The following is a 20,102-nucleotide window of genomic DNA, read 5'->3' on the forward strand; positions in this document are numbered from 1 at the left end:
TCAGCCCTGGTGAACTGTTGCCGCGTTAGTCAAAGCCTGCGCGTGTGAAATAGCAAAAGCTCATTACTCCCGGATGATGGGAAACTTAGTCTGCTTGGCGAGTCTGTTCTGCCGCCTCGTGTGAGAAGTCTCAGCGCCAAACAGATGCCCAGGAAAATGCTCTGATTAATGACGCTGCCTCCTTTGTTCTCCCGCACAGGGGCCGGGATGGCGCTCACTGCCACTGTTCTGATTTTCACCTCCCTCCTGCAAACTGCCATCTCCCTGAACCCCGAGGACCCCAACGTGTGCAGCCACTGGGAGAGGTAAGATGCTGTCTGGCCTTGCAGGACTGGACTCTCTCTGTGAGTCTCATCCTGTTTTGGGGCTTTTGGTACAGATGTGGAGCTAGGACACGTGTGACGCCTGTCCCTCTGGGACCTTCAGTCCAGCTGGAGAGAGCAGCGTGTGGAAAGGCTGGACAGAATCGGACAGAATCCATCTGAGACTCCCATGTGGGCGTCGAGCATGGAGGGGTGAGAGACAGGCAACTTAGACTCTGCAGTCTGGTTTTTGAGCACTGTGATGTCATATCCCTCCCTTCCTGTATTAGCATTTAATGGCCATTTCACAGATGAGGAAATAGAGACCCAGAGGTGTTTGAGGGCTTGCCCACAGCCAGAGCAGGCCCAGTGGAACCTCCGCATGGCAGTGCAGTGCATGGACTGTGGTCCTGATGTCTTGGTCTATGGAGTTGTGATGTTTTTCCTGCTTTCCTAAGACAAGCAACAACATGGCAGCTTGGATGCATGGGGCTACCATCCTCCTGGAGATGGGAGCCAGGCCTGCCACTTCTGGTCTGGAATGGGGCGCTGCCGGGGGAGAGTGGTAGAAGGGTTAGAACAGAAAGAGGGGTGGCATTTTTGCTGCAGCGGTAAGTCCTGGGGACCAGGCCAGGCCCCTGCAGACGACCTGACTTTGAAGCACAAGGTGAAAGTATTGATTTTGGTGAGCTGGGAGACAGTGACCAGAGACCCAATCAGGAAAAACCAAATTAAACCCTGGAATTGATTGGCCGTGCTGACCAGGATGACTCTGCCACTTAGATGTTAATAAATCAAATGAATAAAATTAAGATGGGGGCCTGATGAGGGAAGCAGATGGCCGAAGGAGAAAGGAGCGTGGGGCTGCCCGAGAGCCATGCATGTTGGAGGGTGATGTCCCATCCCTGGCATGCTGACTCTGGGTTGGCGTGGATGCCTGTAGGGTCAGGAGCACTTGGCTGGAGTGTCAGAGAGACAATGCCCATATGAAGGTGATGCCAGCATCCAGATATGCCCCTCTTGGTGTCCCTGCATCGTCAAGGCTAGGAGAACTAATACTGCAGTGCACTCTGTTTTGGTGAAGAGGATCTGCGATCCATGACTAGAAGACCTTGGCTTATTGCAAGCTGGATCTTCCCACCTGCTCACTGTGTGACTTTGAGGGACCCTCCGTGCCTACTTCCTACCTCTGAGAAGTGGGGACAGTTCTCCCTCCTGTCTCACAGGCTTGCTGGAGGGCCCAGGACAGAAACTCCATGAAGATACTTTGAAGACCGCAGAGCTAATTTCATGTCTTTTACTGCTGACAACTCTGGTTTTGTAGGAGCTGGTTATCACAGGTGTAAAGGCCTGCAGACTCACCAGCGGGTGTGTATAAAAAACCCTGGAACTTCCTGAGTGTTGTCCTCAGGGACTACTTGTACCCAAGAATCTTCATTTTTCAGAACTTTTCCTCATGATTCTGTAGGTATCTAGACCTTTTACCCTGTCTGCCTTTAGTGACTTTAAACCTTTTCCCTGTTTCTCAGTGTGTCAGGGAGACATCAGCTGCAGGTCCTGTGCCAGTTGCTTTAGTTCATTGACTCCATCCTTAGGAAGCCCCTCTTTGCCTGCCCCAGTTCCCTGTCATTGTCTGTGCTGTGTCCACTCTGGGATGCCTGCTCACCACCAGCCTTCCCAGTGACTCCAGTCTGCATCCCTCTCCTGAAGGAAGTCTTCCCTGATTGTCAGGTCTTCTCTGACTTCTCTCTTTCTTGAATCCCACTTGTGCCAGTGGATCAGTTCAAACGTAAACCTGTCCAAAACGAATCTTCTCAACTTGTCCAAAATGAATGATTCTGGAAGGGGGACTGTTGGTATTTCAGGCTCATTTGGCTGTCAGTCACTGTTACAGCTTCTTACAGTTGTAGGAGGATGGAGAGTGAATTTAACAGCTAAAATGAGGTCGTCTCCTGCTCCTAGGAGATGCTTGATGACATTCCTCCTTACAGTTCACCCAAGAGCACCCTTATGAACTGAACTCCACTCTGTGAGTCATTCCAGAGACAGCACCCCCTTCTACTCTGATCCCCAAAAGACCCCTCAGGGAGAATTTTCCAGCTGTATTAATGCTTCTGGCAACTTTCTTGTTAATCATGCCCCTCCACCATAAAACTGTGTAAAGCCCTCCCCTGGATTGTAAAACCTGGCTCTGCAAGATTAATCTGGTCCCTCATTAACTTGTTGGCAAATGAGTGGCACTAAACTACCCAGCCATGAAACCAAGGGCACACGCTTCCCGTTGGAGACTTGGAGCTGAGACAATGTCTGGTTGCCAGGCTTTCTAGCCCAGGGGACCCTGCAGAGCCCCTTTCATTCCACCCGATGCCCTCCTAGTGCTCTGCAGCCCTCCGCTGGGCTAGTGCCGTTTCGCTGCGTGTATGCTGTCATTGTTGGATAGAAAGTCTGACTTAGAGTGTGATTCAAGATCACTCTGGGTGGCGTCCATGCCTCCTCTCCTCCCTGCCATGATCAGGGAGGGAATAACCCTCATCACCTAGCATGGAAGCTGGCTCTGTGTCCACCACGTGATAATAACTGGTGGCCACTGTGTCAGCCATGGCTCAAGGGAACCCCGTGTGTCAGAGTTTGCTGTGCTTCTTGGGGTTCTCAGTGACTGATTGTTCAGAAGTGAGTTATTAGGATTTTTTTCTGAAGCACTTCTACGTGAACTTGAACCTCCACCCCTTCGGGCAGTGGCCAAGTGTGGTAACCAGTGTGCGAACTATCCAGGAGACACATAAGAATGATGACCAACTCCTGCTCAGCAGATGCTGTGTCCTGTGTGTTGCATTGAACATTTTTACATGCATGATCATGTTTCATCCTTCCACCAGCTCTTAGAGAGATACTACCATTTGCCACCTTTATTCTTCATGTAGGAGTCCTAATGGTATAATAGGTTGAGTATTGAGTCACTAACCTAAAGGTTTGCAGTTCAAACTTATCTGCTGTTCCACAGGAAAACATCGAAACGGCCTCCTCTTGTTAATATTTACAGCCTGTGGAACATGATAGGGGTCATTGTGAGTTGGGACTGACTCAATGGCAGTGAATTTGGGGTTGGTTTGTTGTGTTGTTTTTTTTTTCATCTTCATAACAATCATGATAGAGGGAGAATTGAGGCCTTTGAGCTGTGGTGCTGGAGAAGAGTATTGAATATACCACGGACTACTTGGAGAACAAATAGGTTTGCCCTAGAGAGGGTGAAACCAGGCTGCTCCTTGGAAACAAGGATTCTGAAGCTTCGTCTCACATACTTTGGACATGTTCCAAGGAGGGACCAGTCCTTGGAGAGGGACATCATGCTTGGGAGGTTGGAGGGACAGTGCAAGAGAGGGAAGACCTTTGAGGAGATGGATTGACTCAGTAACTAGAGTAATGGGAGTAGGTATGTCAGAGACAGTGAGGTTGGCTTAGGGCAAAGCAGGGTCCAAAGCTTTTGCACACGGGGTTGCTATGGGTCGCACATAACAACAACAACAATCACATGATACTCTCTGGCAATATTTGTCACAATTTTCCAGGTGTGGAAAAGGATGTTTATAAGGGCAAAACACCGAACCCAAGCACACACTGCTAACAAGTGGCCGAGTGTTAAACTTGACCCTATATGTTTACTCTCCAGACCTTGAGCACTCTTGCTCAATCGTTAACCTGCTTCTAGATGAGGTGCATGATACATAGCAAACAAAACACCCAGCAACAACAATCTTATGCCATCGAGTCCAGCTCATGGTGAATGTGTTTGTCAGAGTAGAGCTTCTCCATGAGGGTTTCTTGGCCAGTGTTTTTTTTTTTTAAATTTTATTTTATTTTTGTGTGAGTGTACTGTCAAATCAGATCTGACTGGTCCAGGAGGAGATTGTCCCTCCTTTTCCCGGCAGAGCATCTGGTGGATTCGAACCGTGTGCCTCTGGGATTGTAGTTGCAGCTCCTTGCCACTAGGCCACCAGAGCTCCCCTTGGCCAGTGTTCTTACGGGAGCAGCTTTTCTTCTGTGGAGTTGCTGAATGGGTTTGAACAACCAACCTTTAGGGAAGTAGTCAAATGTAGATAATTTGTGCCACCCAGGGACCCTTGAGACATTAGGTAGAACCGCATAATTCCAGATCATTGGGAAGTTAACATTGGGAAATTGGGGGTGACTCTCAGGTTGTCTGTTTTTCCCCAAGCCTTTAGCCCGGGCCGTGTCTGCGTGGATGTGTGCAGGCTGATGTGTGTTCACTGAGGCCCTTCATTCCTTATGTTCATGGTGCTTCAAAGCAACAGCATTTCCCACCATCCCCTAGGCTACTGGCTGCTCCCAGACTCCTCTTTCTGGATTCCTTGACCTTCCAGGCATCAGCGAGGCCACTGTGGACCTATCTTGGGGGCTGGCGGGCTCCACCTCCATGTAAGGAAACCAGAAAAATTTCCTCAGGCAAAGCTGAAGCGCTTTTATAGGCTGGACCCAGCCATCTGGCCCAGGCCAAGGAGCCTTCTGGGGGAAACATTCAATAATACCAACCTATTTTAAAATTAATTTCTGAAATCTCCACTGAGGTCTTCTCTGCAGCCCACACAGGAAGTGGGAGTCCTCGCTTTAACATCCTGGCTCCGCTCTCAGCACTAGGGGCTCTGGCGTCATTTTTCACACCCCTGCCAGGTATGAGTAGGTAGAAAGATTTGTTCTACTTAAACTCAGGTCTACTTTTCTACAACTTCGACTTGCTGGTCCTGGTTTACGGCTAACAGGCAGTATAATGAAGTACTTCCTGTATCTGGAGGTCTATGGGCATGTCCTCTGTGAACCCCAAGGATTAATAGAGACCGAATAGAGTTGAAGGCACCTGGGTGACCTTGGAGAACTAACCTGTCCTCTGATTGGTGCTCAGTTTCCTTACCTTTTAAAACCAGGATAGCAGTTCCAGCTACTTTATGTGATTGTGTGAGGATTAAAAGGGATAATTTTTTTAAAAACATCGAATACAGGGCATGGAACACATATTAGCAGTTGTTGGTACCAGATGTATGGCCTCAACAGGCAGCTGACTCTCATTGAGCCTCAGTTCATTCGTCTATAAAATGGACCACTTATTTCACGGAATTGCTGCTAGGATCAGTGTCCGTGTGTGTGCTTTGACAACAGTAAAGATCAGAGCAATCGTAAAGCATTTCTAAACATGGATTTGCTCTTCAGAAACTCAGACTAAACTCCAGCCCTCCTCTCGTCATTCTCTGTTAATGAGCAAGGGAACTTGAATTTCAGAAATGAGCTGAGATAAAGAACAGTGGGAGGTGTATCCTAGATCCAACTTGTTGTTACGAACTGTCAAGTGAGAACTGACCCACAGCTGATCCTCCAGCGGCTTCTCAGAGACGTGGGAGGAGATTGCCCCTTTCTCTATGGTGGAGCCGCCGGTGGATTCAGGCTGCATGACTGCAGATTGGCAGTGCAGCTCCTTATCACGAGGTCACCAGGGCTCCCTACATCCAACTTGGGGTTAAGGAATCTTGTTTTCTCTTTTCTGCCTTCACTCTGAGAACCTCTGGGCTGGAGAAGGACAGCAGGTGGCGGGGAGGTGTTTGCCCTCACTTGGCTGTAGGGTCCCGGCTGCCCCTGGGTGGGTGATCCCATTCTGAGTATCATCTAAGCTACTGACAACGTACTGACCATTCTCTTGCTTCTCTCTGCTTTTCAGCTATGCTGTGACTGTCCAGGAATCGTATGCTCACCCTTTTGACCAGATCTACTACACACGGTGTACGGACATCCTCAACTGGTTCAAGTGTACCAGACATAGGTGAGTACTTCCCTTCCATGACAGGGCCTTAGGCCTGCAGCTGGCTCACCTGGAGCGCTCGGGCCAGATAGAAAGCAGGCCCTGTGGCAGGTGATGCTGACGCATTGCTTCTGTTCCCTCGGCACTCACTCGACGCACTGAATGCTTGTTTTGTTCTGTCCTGATAAATCTTGCTTTGAAGCCATGGAAGCGTGTGGGCAAGGCAGTGCAGGTGTGCAGGGAGTTGATGCTCTCAGAGGCATCCTTCACCTAACGACAGATGTGGGCTTAGTGGATGGATGGCCCACCTTCCTTACCCTTTGGTAAAGGAGACCCTTCTGAGGTGTATTCTACCCCGGAGCCTAGAAGTCCCCAGTGGGATCGAACTTCCGCTCCCCAAAGTGATAACTTGCTAAATAACACTTCCTGTGTTGACTCTTTGCTCCGTCCTGTCTTATTTCCCCCTTCCCTCACCAATGCTTCCTGGAATGACCTTTCGATAGTGCTCGGATCCTCACTTCAGCGTCTGTTTCTGGGACAAATCCAACCAAGGCAACCCTGTCTTCCTCAGGAAAAATGCAGCCCCCTGACAAGACCTTTGGCTTGGAGATTAGGGCGCAAGGTTGGTTTCGGTAACCTGTGGGCCCCTTGGCCAGTCTGCCCTTGGGCAGAGCTCTGCCTCAACAGTTGCACATAATTATCCTGCACCCTTTTCTGTAGCCCTGCTGCAAACCATTGTCGCTCTTCTACTCCCAGCCACTGCTCTCCTGATTTGGGGAAGCACTCTTCTAATCATGTCACTGGAAAAAGGAGAGGGAGAGAGAGAGAGGGTACCATTTGCTGGATGACCATGGGCAAGTCATTTTATTTAGAGATTCCCAGTATACCCATCCATCAGACATAGTGGTCTTTGGCCCGCCATGCAGATGCCAGTTGTTATTGTTATATGCCCTTGAGACATTACGACTCTTAGTGACCCAATGAACAGTGGCTCTAAGCCTTGCCTTATCCAGCACCATCTCTGACATACCTGCCCGCCCGTCCCTCCTGTTGCCACAGTCACTGTGTCAGTCCATCTCATCCAGGGTTATCTTCTCCTGTGCTGACCCTTCTCTCCTCCAAGAATGATGTCCTTCTCCAAAGACTGTCCCTCCTGGCAGCAGGCCCAAAGTGAGATGGAGTTTCAGAATCCTTGCCTCCAAGGAGCAACCTGGTTTCACTCTCCCTAGGGAAGACCTGTTCTTTTAGCAGTCCATGGTAGATGTCCAGTACTCTTCTCTAGCACCACAACTCAAAGGCGTTGACTTTTCAAAAATATTAAAATACTTAGAGAATTGTGAGGTTAAATGGAGAAAAGTAAGAGGTAGTGTCATGATTTACAGAGTGGGAAATGAGCAGATGAGCACTTCAGATTTTTCTCTTGTTTTTCCTTTGTGAACTCAGTGCTTCTTTGGGAGTTATGCAAGAATCATGGTGGGGCAACATGAGTGGGAGATCTTGCTCCCCACTGAAAAGCCAAAATCCTACTTTTGAATTTTTGCTGCCACCATGCTGTTATAACAAAGCCATAGTAGCTACAGATGTTAAGCATATTTATCATATACTGAAGCCAGGAAGCTTGGATGAACCCCTAAACTATTATCCTGAGATAATCTTTAAATCTTAAACATCCCTATGAAGTCACTTGAAGATCACACAGATTAGTTGTTGAGTTGAGTGGTACCAGCTCGTAGCTCACTGACCCTACACTGATTTTTCAGAGGCAGGAGGAAACAGCTTGTCTCTCTCCTGTGGAGCAGCTGGTGGATTCAAACCATGGATCTATTTGTTGGCAGCACAGTTCCTTACCACTGAGCCACCTGAGCTTCCTAAAAAACAAACAGGAGTATATAGCCTGTTAGAAAGGCCTACCTTATGAAAATAAATAAAGGTCTACATTGAGCATCATGCTCTTTTTTTTTTATTTTATACTGGTTTGCTTACAAAGGTCTTATACATTGTATCTTCACACCAGCTCTGTCCCCTTTCCTTTATCCCCCCTTCCCTCCACCCATCAAATTGTGAAACCCTATGACTAAGCCCACCCCCACATCATGCTCTTTTAATAACTGTCCACATGCATCAAATTACAACAGCAACTGAAAAGATTAGATAAGACTCTTAGTAGGCAGTAAAGTGATTATTAGTGGAGGAGGAACAACCGATAGAAGAGTGAGAATAGTTGCAAAATTCCGAGAATGTGATCATTGCCTCTACATGGTGTATGTAGAAACTGTTGAATTGCTGTGCATTTTGCTGTATATATTAACAGCATCAAAACAAAAATAAATGAAATGATGTATTTTAAAAAGCATAGCTATAGTTATTGTTGTTGTTGTTATGTGCTGTTGAGTCAACCACAACTCCAGCGACCCTGCGAGCAGCGGCTCGGAACCCTGCCCTATCCCAAGCCACCCTCACCATCTCTGACACACCTGACCCCATTGCTACAGACAGTCCATCTCATCCAGAGTCTTCCTCACCTGCACTGATCCTCTGCTCTTCCAAGCAGGCTGCTCTGAAATCCTCTGTTCATTCTACATCTCAGTTATCTCAAGATTGGTCTCTACTGATCACCTTTTCTCTTGAGGACAGGTAGCGTCTCTAGTTTCTTTGTATGCCATGTAATTTTGTGTTGCAACTTGGGTATTGTGAGTGTCATGCTAAAGAGTTGAGATTCCGTTATGTTCCTTGGAGTTTGGCTGGTTTGTTTTTTATTTTGCTGGTCTTTGTTTTAGTAACTACTTCACTTGGCTGAACTCAGATGACGGTCTCTGAAAGCTCAGTACTTACAGCCATCGCAAGACATTTTGTAGTTTGTTTCACACACACACACACACACACACACACACACACACACACACACACACCCCACCCCCACACACATAATTTAGAACAGGAAATTGGAAGATAATTTGCAAACAACTTGAGACACCTTGTTGGCCCTTTTTTTTGGGGGGGGGATCTTTTTCTTTTCTTCATTTTTTTAACTGCCAAGACCACCTGAACTTGTCCTTGTTCTGTTACTTTATCTTAACCACCCAGAATGTTGTTGACTCAGTCCTGTCCTCAAGCTAAACTCATCCAGTGCCATTCTCTTCTACCAAGTGCCCACACCACTCTCGTTGCTTTTGTTCTCTCTCTAATGCCTTAAACCATTTACAATTTTCTTCTGTTTTTATGGTTGTTGTGAGAAGGTTGGTCCTTAGTCATTACGTCACCTTCATCCTGTAGATCTTGATTGTGAAATGAGAAAAGAGGCCAAATACAATGCAAGTCTCTGTAGAGTCTAAATGATATTCCAAATACATCTTTGCAATTGTCTCAGTTTGGTGCCATTATCAGAATTACTTGCCTGTTTTTGTTGTTAAGTGCCATTGAGTCCGGTTTGACCCATAGCAACCCTTTAAGCAGATCTGAATCTGAACCCTGTCCTATCCTGTGCTATCTTCATCATCTCTGATACACTTGATCCTGTTGTTGCAGCCACTATGCTAGTCTACCTCGCTGAGGGTCTTCCTCTCTTTCTCTGACCCCTTCCTTTTCAAGCGTGATATCGTTTTCCAAGGAATAGCCTCGCCTAACTACATTCCTCATGTCTGTGAGATGAAGATTCACCATTGTTGACTTTCAGGCGTACTCTGGCTACACTGTCTCCAAGATATATCTGTTCTTCTGGCATCCACGGGACACTCAGCACTCTTCTCCAGCATCACAACTCTGAGGCATTGATCTTTCTTCAGTCATCCTGATTCATTGTCCAGCGCTCACATGCACACCAGGTGATTGAAAGGGCCATGCCTCGAATAAGGTGCATCTTAGTTTTTAAGCTAACATCACTTCCTTCAACACTTTGGAGAGGTCCCTGACAGCAGACTTTCCCCATGCGATACTTCTTTTGATTTCCTGCTTAATGGTCCCAATGGTGTTGCTTGTGGATTCAAGCAAGATAAAATCTTCAACAACTTCTGTCTTTCTCCATCTATCATGCTATTGCTTGTTGCATGCTGAACAAATCATTTGAGAAGCTGGACTTTATGAAGAAGGCTGTGGCATCAGGATTGGAGGAAGCCTCATCAACAATCTTCATTATGCAGATGACACAACCTCTCTTGCTGAAATGAGAAGGATCTGCCTGTGCTCCCGTGAGAGATGGGGGCACGGATGTGAGTCCTCATGCTGTTTATGTGCCCCCTTTCTGGGCCTCATCAAGCTTTGTCCCAGAGCTCAGCGTGCCCTGAGGTATGGCTCTGCCGGGGTCTTGGAGGCGACGGATGCCGTCCATCACCAGTGGGGCTGGGTGAGCGCACGGCTGCTTATTAAAATAGGCTGCATTCCGGGAACATGAATTATTTTGCTAAATTATTGAGTCGCCTTGCAGCTTTCCTGATGACCTGGAGTGTGCGTGCTGACAGTCACACCATCAGTCTGCATCAGGAACGGCTTGTTGGAACTCAGCATCCTTCTCCGAGAGCTGCCTGAGCACCTGCCTCATGGCCTCTCCTGCTTTCCACCCCAGCGCTGGGTACAAGGGCAAGGGTGGGTGAGCCAAAGCAATGGCTTCTCTCCGGAAAGGCTGTAATAACGCTGAGGTGCCCTCTCTGCTGGGAGGACCTGGGGGTGATTGTGTTTGGTGGACAGGGACGGACTGGGTGACCTCTGAGTCACCTCTGGGTCATTCTTTATCTGAGAGGCTGACATAACCGCTGAAACCGCCGGGAGCAGGCCTTCCTGGGCCAGGGAAGTCGCCTCCCATCAAGGCCAGCTTACCTTCCATTAAGGGCCTTTGACAAAGTGGAACGACCTTAGCTTACGACATTCCCAAATATCACAGATTTCCCTGGGGTTGCACATTGTCATTTGTCATCAAGTGAGGGCTTTAAGGACAAAGAGGGCTGGCCCAGCCTGTGCTGTGGGTCTCCGTTCCCTGGCTGACCTGAACCTCCTTGGGAAACAAGCTGGCAGCATCTCCAAGGACCAGAACTATATGCTCTGGCCCTGAGGAGAAGTTCGTAGAGCAGGATACCCTTGGTGCCAATGAGGGGGGAGGGGATGGAAAGAGCTCCAGTTTCCATGATAAAGGACTTGGAATTGGGTCCTGGTTATACCCCCCTCCCGTACTTAGGTGTGTTACTTCCTCTCTCTGCTCTCTAACTTTGGCTTAGTTATCGCACCTCTCCTCAATGCTGCTTCTACATGTGAGGAAAAGACCTGACCTACCCATATCCTATTTGACGCCTTCCTATACCTATAGACTGAATCTTTGTATTAATTTGCTTCCAGCAATCCTCCTTGTAGGAATGGGCACAGACCAGTAAGTTAAACCTGTTGTATGTCATTGAATCTGTGCCAACTCATACAGACACTGGGATGGCTCAGTAGGACAGCCCCAGAGGGAATTCTAGGCTGTGATTTTTATGAAGGCAGATCACCAGCTCTTTTTACCCCTGGAGCCACTGATGAGTTCAAACCAGTGACCTTCATTAAGCCAAAGTGCTTAATGATTGCACCACGAGGACCCCTAGGTTAAATCTGTTGTTGTTACACTGTACTATTAAGTCAGAACCAAACCATAGCTGACTCTCAATTGAGTTTTCAGAGGGAGTTCCTCACATGGGAGGAGATTGTCCATCTTTTTCTGGCTGAGCAGCTGGTAGATTTGAACCACCTGCCTTCAGGTTGGCAGTGCAACTCCTTACCACTAGACCACCAGAGCTGCTTAAGTCTACTGGTTTTGAAATGAGAATGACCTGAGTTTAAAATCTAGCTCTGCCACTTATGATTGCATACTTCCTAGTGTGCTCTCAAGCAAGTCATTACATTTTTCTGTTTTCTCATCTACAAAACAAAGGAGAGACTAAATTGAAAAATAAAATGAGAATAAAAACTCTAGAAAAGAAATAAAACGAGAGGGGAAAGTAAAACAGTGAGGGCATGATCTTAGTTCCAGTGAGAGACACGGAGCATAGTGACTGCTACAGCTGACTTACAAACAGCAGAGACTGAAGATGGTGTAGTGAACTTAGGCACAGCAGAGGCTGAAGATGGTGTGAGATCAAGAAGTGCTGTGTTCTCTTGTACATAGAGTTGCTGTGAGATGATATGAACCTAACAATAAAAAAGCTGCCTGATCCAACAGGGTGAAAAGAAAACCTACCGACTGGGAACAAACATTTGGCAATACCAACTCTGACAAGAGTTTCATAACAAAGGTTTATAGAATACTACTCGGCCTCCACAAGGAAGACTGATAACCCAATTACAAAATGGGCAAAAGGGATGGGAAGAATCTTCACAGAGGAAGATACTCAAATGGCCAACAGATACATGAAGAAATGTTCCAAATCACTGGCAATAAGAGAGATGCTCATCAAAACCACCATCTCACTCCAGGAGCAGTGGCAGAGTTTAACAGGACAGCAAGTAATAAATGTTGGGAAAGATGTGGCAACATAGGAACTCTTATATATTGTTGGTGGGATTGTAAAATGGTACAACCACTCTGGAAGGCAGTTTGGTGCTTTCTCAAAAAGCCGAACATAGAAATTCCATATGACCCAGGAATAGACTCTGAGAAAAGGAGAACTGAGGCTCAAATGGAGACCTGTACCCCAGTGTTCATAGCAGCATTATTCACCAATGCAAGAACAGGGAAACAGCTCAGATGTCCAACCACAATTGAATGGATTGAGAAATTATGGTACATTCACACAATGGAATGCTATTTTGTAAATTATTAGCTAACTTGAGAGGGACTGGAAAGCATTATGCTGAGTGAACTAATTAGTCCCATAAGGACAAATACTGTATGAAACCATTATTGTAGTATGAGTATGAGGATCAAAGGTGAGGGGAGAGTGGAAACAGAGGGGTGAGGATGGGCAGAGAGGGGGTTTAATCATGGATTGTACAATTTGATGGGTGGTGGTGGGAGAAAGAAGGATATGGTGTGAAAAACCATGTATTAAAATTGTGTAAAGTAGTATAAATTAAAAAAAGAAGGGGGGAAGCTGCTTGGAACAACTGTGAGATATCATCTCACCCCAGCAACTCAACACCCCTAACAAAGTTCAACAGAGTAGCAAACAATAAATGCTGTCCAGGTTGTGGAGGAATTAGAACCTATATTCACTGCTGATGGGAATGCAAAATGGTGTAGCCACTCTGGAAAGGTGGTTTGACACTTTCTCAAAAAGTTGGAAGTAGAAATACCATTTGATTCAGCAGTTACACTGTTGGCAGTATACCCTAAAGAAACCAGAGCCTCCATCCAAACAGGTGTATTCATACCCATTTTTATTGCTGCATTATTTACAATAGCAAAGAGATAGAAGCAACCCAAATGCCCATCAACAAACAAATGGATAGAAAAACTATGGTATAGTCACACAGTGGAATACTATGCAGCACTGAAAAACAATGAAACATACAATCTGAGTGACCCTGGAGGACATTATACTGAGTGAAATATCTCAGTCACAAAAGGATGAATACTGTATAGCATCACTGTTATAAAGCAGATCTGATATGTCGGTTTGGGAGGAGAATAGGATAAGAGTGGATAGATAATGACCATTGCATTGAAACAGATGAAGGAAAGAACTGTTTAAAAGGAGTATATGATTAGGCATTATATGTACAACAACAGTCGAGAATAAGAGTTATATTGCAAAGAGGACTGAAGGGGAGGTAGGTAATTGTGCAAAAATGAATGAATATTAAAAAAATGAACTGGGAGAATGCAAAGTGACGGATGGGGTAAAATGTGCAACAATGCATGACTGAAAATCTAACTTTTCTGTAAACTTTTGTCAAAATCACAAATTTTATTTTTGAGAAATCTACCTGACAACAACTTGGTGGCACCTAACACCAAAATAGCGTTACCTGCCTCAGCAGGTTGTTGAGAGAATGAGATGATGCTGTCACCTGTACACACTCTGACCCCGTGAGGTGCCTTCTGCTCTCCAGGCCTTGGCCACTTCTCAGTGGAGGAAGGGCCTGCTTGAAGGCCAGCCCAGGGATCACATTCAAGGCTCTTCTTCAAGAAGTGTTTGTGATGCACATCCAAAAACTTCTCCAACAGGGTAAAAGGGGAAGCCACAGACTGGGAAAAAGTATTTGGTAATGACATGTCAGATAAGGAACTTATATCTAGAATTTATAAAATACTTGAGCACCACAACAAGATAAGGGTAAATAATCCAGTTGAGAAATGGGCACAGGATATGAGCAGACACTTCACCAAAGAAGACATTCAGATGGCCAACAAGCACATGAAGAAATGTTCAAAATCCCTAGTTTTAAGAGAGATGCAAATAGAAACAACTATGAGATATCATCTCACCTCAGTTAGAATAGCAAAATTTAACAGAACAGCAAGCAACAAATGCTGGCAAGGTTGTGGAGAAACTGGAATCCTCATTCACTGTTGGTGGGAGTGTAAAATGGTGCAACCACTATGGAAGGTGGTATGGTGCTTTCTCAAAAAGTTGCAAATAGAGATACCATTTGACCCAGCAGTTCTACTGGGAATATATCCCAAAGAGACTATAACTGACATCCAAACAGATATATGCACACCCATGTTTATCACGGCTTTGTTCACAGTAGCAAGGAGTTGGAAACAACCCAGGCACCCATCAACAAACGAATGGATAGAAAAGCTGTGATATATTCACACAATGGAATATTACTCTGCACTGAAACACAAGGACCTCATGCAATATTATTCAAAATGGGTGAGCCTGGAGGACATTATGTTGTTGTTGTTGTTTGATGCCATCGAGTCCTAGACAACTCATAGCGACCCTATGAACAAATGGCCTGAGGACTGTTCGTACATAGAGTTTCCGGAAGCAAGCCATTTCGGAAGTGGATGCCGCTCCTGCTTCCAGGCTTGATTTAGTCAGGAAGCTCCAGCCAGCACTGTCCACCATGGGTACCCATTACCCATCACTGTCACAGTCTTCAGCATCACAGCAACCACGAGTTACCTCTGTACAGCAATGCACAGACCAGTGCTATACCACCTAGAAGAATGTTTGACAGGAAAACAATTTGAACCTGGCCGAGGTCACAAAAGGACAAATATTGCATGGTGCCACTGCTGTAAAATGGGACTGATATCAGGGTTGGGTTAAGACTGAGAAAAACTGAATAAATTGTGTATACTGCACTGAAACAGATGAGGGAGAGAATAATTTAAAAGGGATTTATGATAGGCTATTATGGTTATCACAAGAGTCCACAATCAAGGTTGCATAATGGAATATACTTGGGGCGGTGGGAGGGGTGCGGAGGGATTGTGTACCAGGGAGAGAGTGTTTCTTTTACTTTTCAAAGAGAGGAGTGAACTGTGGGGGTGGGGGAAGGGCTGGGCGGGGAGAGAAGTGTTAGCAATGAATGAGTGGAAATCCAAAATCTCCGTATATGTTCATTAAAATTATTTTTAAAAATACTAAAATAAAATAAAAAAGACGTGTTTGTGGGTGTGAGAGAGATTGATCTCTCTGGGGCTGAGGCAGACCCAGGGGCCTGTTTGCTGACTTGATTTCAGTTCTCCATGTAGACCGTCCTCTACCTAGGAAGCCTGGAGGCATCTGTCTTGAATGGGTGCTGGAGTGGATAAAGAAGTCCTCCTGGGTCCCAGCTCCTGGCCTCGGCCCCCCAAGGGCTCCTCAAGCCCAGAATTAGGGCTTTGAGGAGTCAAGGAGAAGCCCACACTCTCTCTGCCCTATGTCACCCCAGAAAGCATCTTCAGCAGCCGTGATGATCCCCACCCTGAAGCTGAGGTGGGAATAGAGTGAGGGAGCTTCTAAATAGCTCTCTGAGGAGATTTGGGGAAAGTCAGCAGGTTTAGCAAACGCCGGGTTGGTAATATATTCTGCCTCCCGACGGCCGAGATCCTGCCATCGATTTTTCTTTATTGTGTTCCTTCATATTTGAAGCCGCCATGCATTTTAAAGTAATTATTGAATGGCGTCCTCTATATAGCGTAACACAGATATCATTCTAACGGGGCTGATTGATTTTCAATCCTTTCAAGTGGCTTTTTCCCCTTGTGCCCTAGGATCAGCTATAAGACCGCATATCGGCGAGGCCTGCGCACCATGTACCGGCGGAGGTCCCAGTGCTGCCCTGGCTACTACGAGAACGGGGACTTCTGCATCCGTACGTAGGGGACACCGCTGCGCCAGCCTCAGTAGGACAGGCGGAGGGGGAGCGGCGGGAGGACTGGCCCCATGTCCTCGGGGCAGCGGGCTTCAGCTGATCCAGGGGCTGCCAGTTGCTGGTCCTCAGAGAGGAAAATGGGGCTGGTGTGCACACGTTGGCATGGGTCTGCCCATCAGATCACCCTCTAGAAAAGAACTCAGCTCTAGACCAGTGGGGGCCAGGGGACAGAGGGGCTCTCCTGGAGTTGATGCTCTGAAGAGTGAAGCGAGGAAGCTCTAATTGCCTGGCGCAGGACTGAGGTCGTGGTACAGGCCCAAGAAAGCTTTGTTGGGTGGAGAGAAGGAGGAGTGGGAAAATGTCTGGAGAGATGAGTGGATGAAGGATGACTTGGTGGGAGGAAGGACAGAAGGAGCACTAGATGCCAGGATCACGCCTAGGAGGAGGACAGAAGATTGTAAGGAATGTGAGATGAAGGCCTTTCAAAAAGATGGGGGCCACAGTAGAGATGGTGGGTGCATTAAACACACCTGCTGCCTCTTTCCCTATTTGTTGGCAAAACCAAATGAAACCAAGGCCTCAGGATCCCCCAGAGAGTCAAGGGCTGAGCTGCTGGCAGCTGCAAGCCTTGTGTGTGGGGCCCTGTGGTGCACTGCAGACACCCTGGAACAAAATTCCGCAGCTCTGGGTTCCAGTAGCAAATTATTGTGGGGTCAGATTCTAAGGGACACTTTGCCCACCCACCTCTGAGTGGTGGAAGGGAACATGGAGGACTTTCCATGGGCTTGTGAAGGTCTTCTTGCTCCAGGAGTGTTAGAGAAGCTGTAATCACTGCTTTTCCTGACCGTGAGGGGAGCTCACCCTCAAGGCGTCTGCCACTTCCTTTGGAGGGGGCCTTCCTTGTTAGTATTCTCCTTGCCATTCAGGCTGGTAGAGCGAGCAAGCTCCAGAGAAAGAATTTGGGCAGAGTGGGCGTGTTGATGTTGGGAACGAAATGACAATTTTCCCCGACTGTTGTAACATCTCCCCCAATGCCAGGGAAACTCGATCCTAATTACATTACAGGAATGAATGAAAAATGCTCCCTCAGATGGGCTCAATAACAATGGTCTTGAAGCAGAAACACGAAAGAAACTCGTCCTGTTTCTCAGGAGCAGGACAGAGGAACGAAGCAAGGCCTTGGTCAGAGTTTTGTATGAAACAAGGGTGATTAGGGTTCCTGGGCATGGAGAACAGATACAAGGTTTTGCCTTCTCTGTTCAAAATGCATCAAGAACCACACTGGGGATGGAACACCAGCGAGACTCGGAAAATCCAAGGAGAGTGGATGTGAGCGCTCTCTCTAAGCTCAGGATGCAAATATGGGCTCAGGGAAATGATAAGAGGGCATTTGGACATCAGCACAGGCCTCCCAGGAGGGATGAACGTATCCTTTCTGATTTCTTCAGTGGACATGTGTCAGGCTCTTGGAAAAGAGAGCTGGGCAGAAGTGCTAAGTGTCCTGGTTGCACAGCCTCAGTCTTGCTGGCAGGGAAGGATGGCTCCTTAAGGAACGTGCAGAACTGGTGGCCACAAGCTGGCCCTGCAGGAAACCACTTTCAGGATGGAGGCTTTCCCAGAAGGGGACAGGAGCGAGTGAGCACTAAGAGGGGCCACAGTGGCATCTTGTGTGATGACAGGGTTGACTCGTAGGGGGCAAGAGCCATGTTGGTTTCTATTGGAATCTCACACTGCTACTCTAACTTCCTCATTGTTTTTAAAAACAAGCATACAGCCTGTGCCAGGCACTGTTGGTCCTCACTTTACAGACAGGAACCTATCTAGTGCTCACAACAGCCCTGGGAGGTGGAGGTTGTCAGCCTGACTTTACAGGGAGCCCACACACAGCAGAACAAAATGCTTACAGGCCCTGCACCATCCCCACGCTTGGTGGCAGGCTGGACCCTTGCCAGGTGTAAGATTTTATTTTTTTCCCCCCTTTTCTTTCTTTTTTGCTCTAACAAACAGAAATTCACCTTCTCCTCGTCTAGGAGACTGAAAGTCTGCATTAAGGTACTGGTTCTAGAAGAAGTCTTTCTGGCTCTGTTGGCTCTGGGGAAAGGACCTAGTGTTGTTCCTTGACTCCTTAGTGGTCCTTACGTACTATGGCATTTGTTTTCTTCTCGCTGACATCCTCCTTCCCTTTTCTCCTATTCTTTTTCAGAAAATTTCTTTGGGGACTTGAGTGGAAATTTACAGGGCAAATTGTTTTTTCTATTCAAAAAGTCTTTGTTAATTCAACAGCAACAGTTCTTTAATTTAACAGCACTTTATGCAACACACCATTGATTATAATCGCTACATTGTAACAGCAGGTTTTCCACACCCTCTGGGCTTCCTGTTCTTCTTGCCTAACCTTTCCTGCCTTCTGAGCTTCAATTCCTGACCTCCTGATCCTGCTATAAACTTCTTCCCTCACTTCTTCTTTTTCACACATTTAGGGGTGTACATTTTATTCATTTGAGTGCAGTTATATATTTTTACATGCTTTTGCTGTATTTTGGGGGGTGTTTTTGTGATTGGAGGGGACCTTGTCACAAGGATGCAGGTTCTGTTCCAGCCCTCTGCTGTAAGGAGATTGTGACAAGAAAGCGAGCCCCATGAATGTTGTGGTTTCGCCGTGCTTACGGAAGCTGTGTTGACATGGCACTGTAGTGTATTAAGCGTGCAGCAGCATTATGAAAAGAAGTCTGAAATAGAAGGAGACTCACTAAAATGTGAGCTATAGACATGAAGCAAGCACATGCTGCCGGAAAAATGGCATCGACAGACTTGCTCTATGCAAAGTTGTCACAAATAATTCAATTTGTAAAAAACACAGTAGCTGCAAAGTACAGTCAAGTGAAGCACAGTTAAATGAGGTGTCCTACCATGTCGCTGGAACTGCTCCTGTTTTCTAGTGAAGGGAGGGCTTTATAACTAGAACCTGTGACATTTAATTCAGTGCTTTCTTGAGCCAATTGCTGGCTCTCACCAATAATAATATGAGCAGTAACGTAACACCTGATGGTTTACCCAGCACTTTCACATAGTGTATCATTTGCTCTTCACAGTCCTGGAGAAGTGAGTGTTATTACTGCCATTTTACAGAAGAGGAAGCTGAAGCACCACTAGGTGATGTGTCCTCGTTGATGAGTGACAGATTAGGGGTTCAGTGAGACTTCACATCCTGTACCCTTCCCTCCAGTGTTGGGTTTTTCCTCTCTTGGCAGGAGGGTCCTATGATCAGAAGAGAAGAGTGTGGGATCTTTTTAAGAGGAAGGGATATGTAGAGATTTGTAGGGATTAAAAGAATCTGAGACAAATTTGTGTCAGAACCGCGACTCAGCTGACCCTCCAGTGGGTTTTCAGAGGCAATAAACTCATGGGAGGAGATTGCATATCTTTTCCAGTGGATTTGAGCCATTTGCCTTTGGGTTGGCAGTGTGACTCTTTACCACTAAACTACCAAAGCTCTTTTGATTGAATTATTTTTTTTTTCAAAGTGGACCCTAAAGGGAGCTCTGGTAACCTAGTGGCAAGAAGCTGCACTGCAGTCCCAAAGGCACATTAGTTCAAAGCCACCAGCTGCTCTTTGTGAGATGGGTGGGCAGTGTGATTTAACTGCCTCTGAAAACCTGCCAGAAGATCAGCTGTGGATCGGTTCTGACTCTATGATAGACAGCAACAACAAAGCGTATCCCACAGGAGTTAGGATTTGGGAGTAGGGGATGGTGTGTGCAAGTACATGGCACCTGCATGGGACC

The 20,102-nt window shown here is 46.7% G+C and overlaps 1 protein-coding gene across 1 annotated transcript in view; it reads left to right on the forward strand.

Annotated features, from left to right (window-relative positions):
• The first annotated feature begins 202 nt into the window (after positions 1-202).
• MEGF11 (multiple EGF-like-domains 11) overlaps positions 203-20,102 on the forward strand; it is a 345,864-nt gene continuing 325,964 nt past the window's right edge. The window contains exons 1-3 of the mRNA XM_006886638.1: positions 203-305; positions 6,025-6,126; positions 16,217-16,317. Of these exons, the coding sequence (XP_006886700.1) occupies positions 208-305; positions 6,025-6,126; positions 16,217-16,317 (301 nt within the window). The 5' untranslated portion in view covers positions 203-207. The remainder of the gene's footprint in view (positions 306-6,024; positions 6,127-16,216; positions 16,318-20,102) is intronic.

This window comes from Elephantulus edwardii, unplaced genomic scaffold, assembly GCF_000299155.1.
Source record: "Elephantulus edwardii isolate Elephantulus edwardi_28Jun2011 unplaced genomic scaffold, EleEdw1.0 scaffold00050, whole genome shotgun sequence".
NCBI classification, from domain to species: Eukaryota; Metazoa; Chordata; class Mammalia; order Macroscelidea; family Macroscelididae; genus Elephantulus; species Elephantulus edwardii.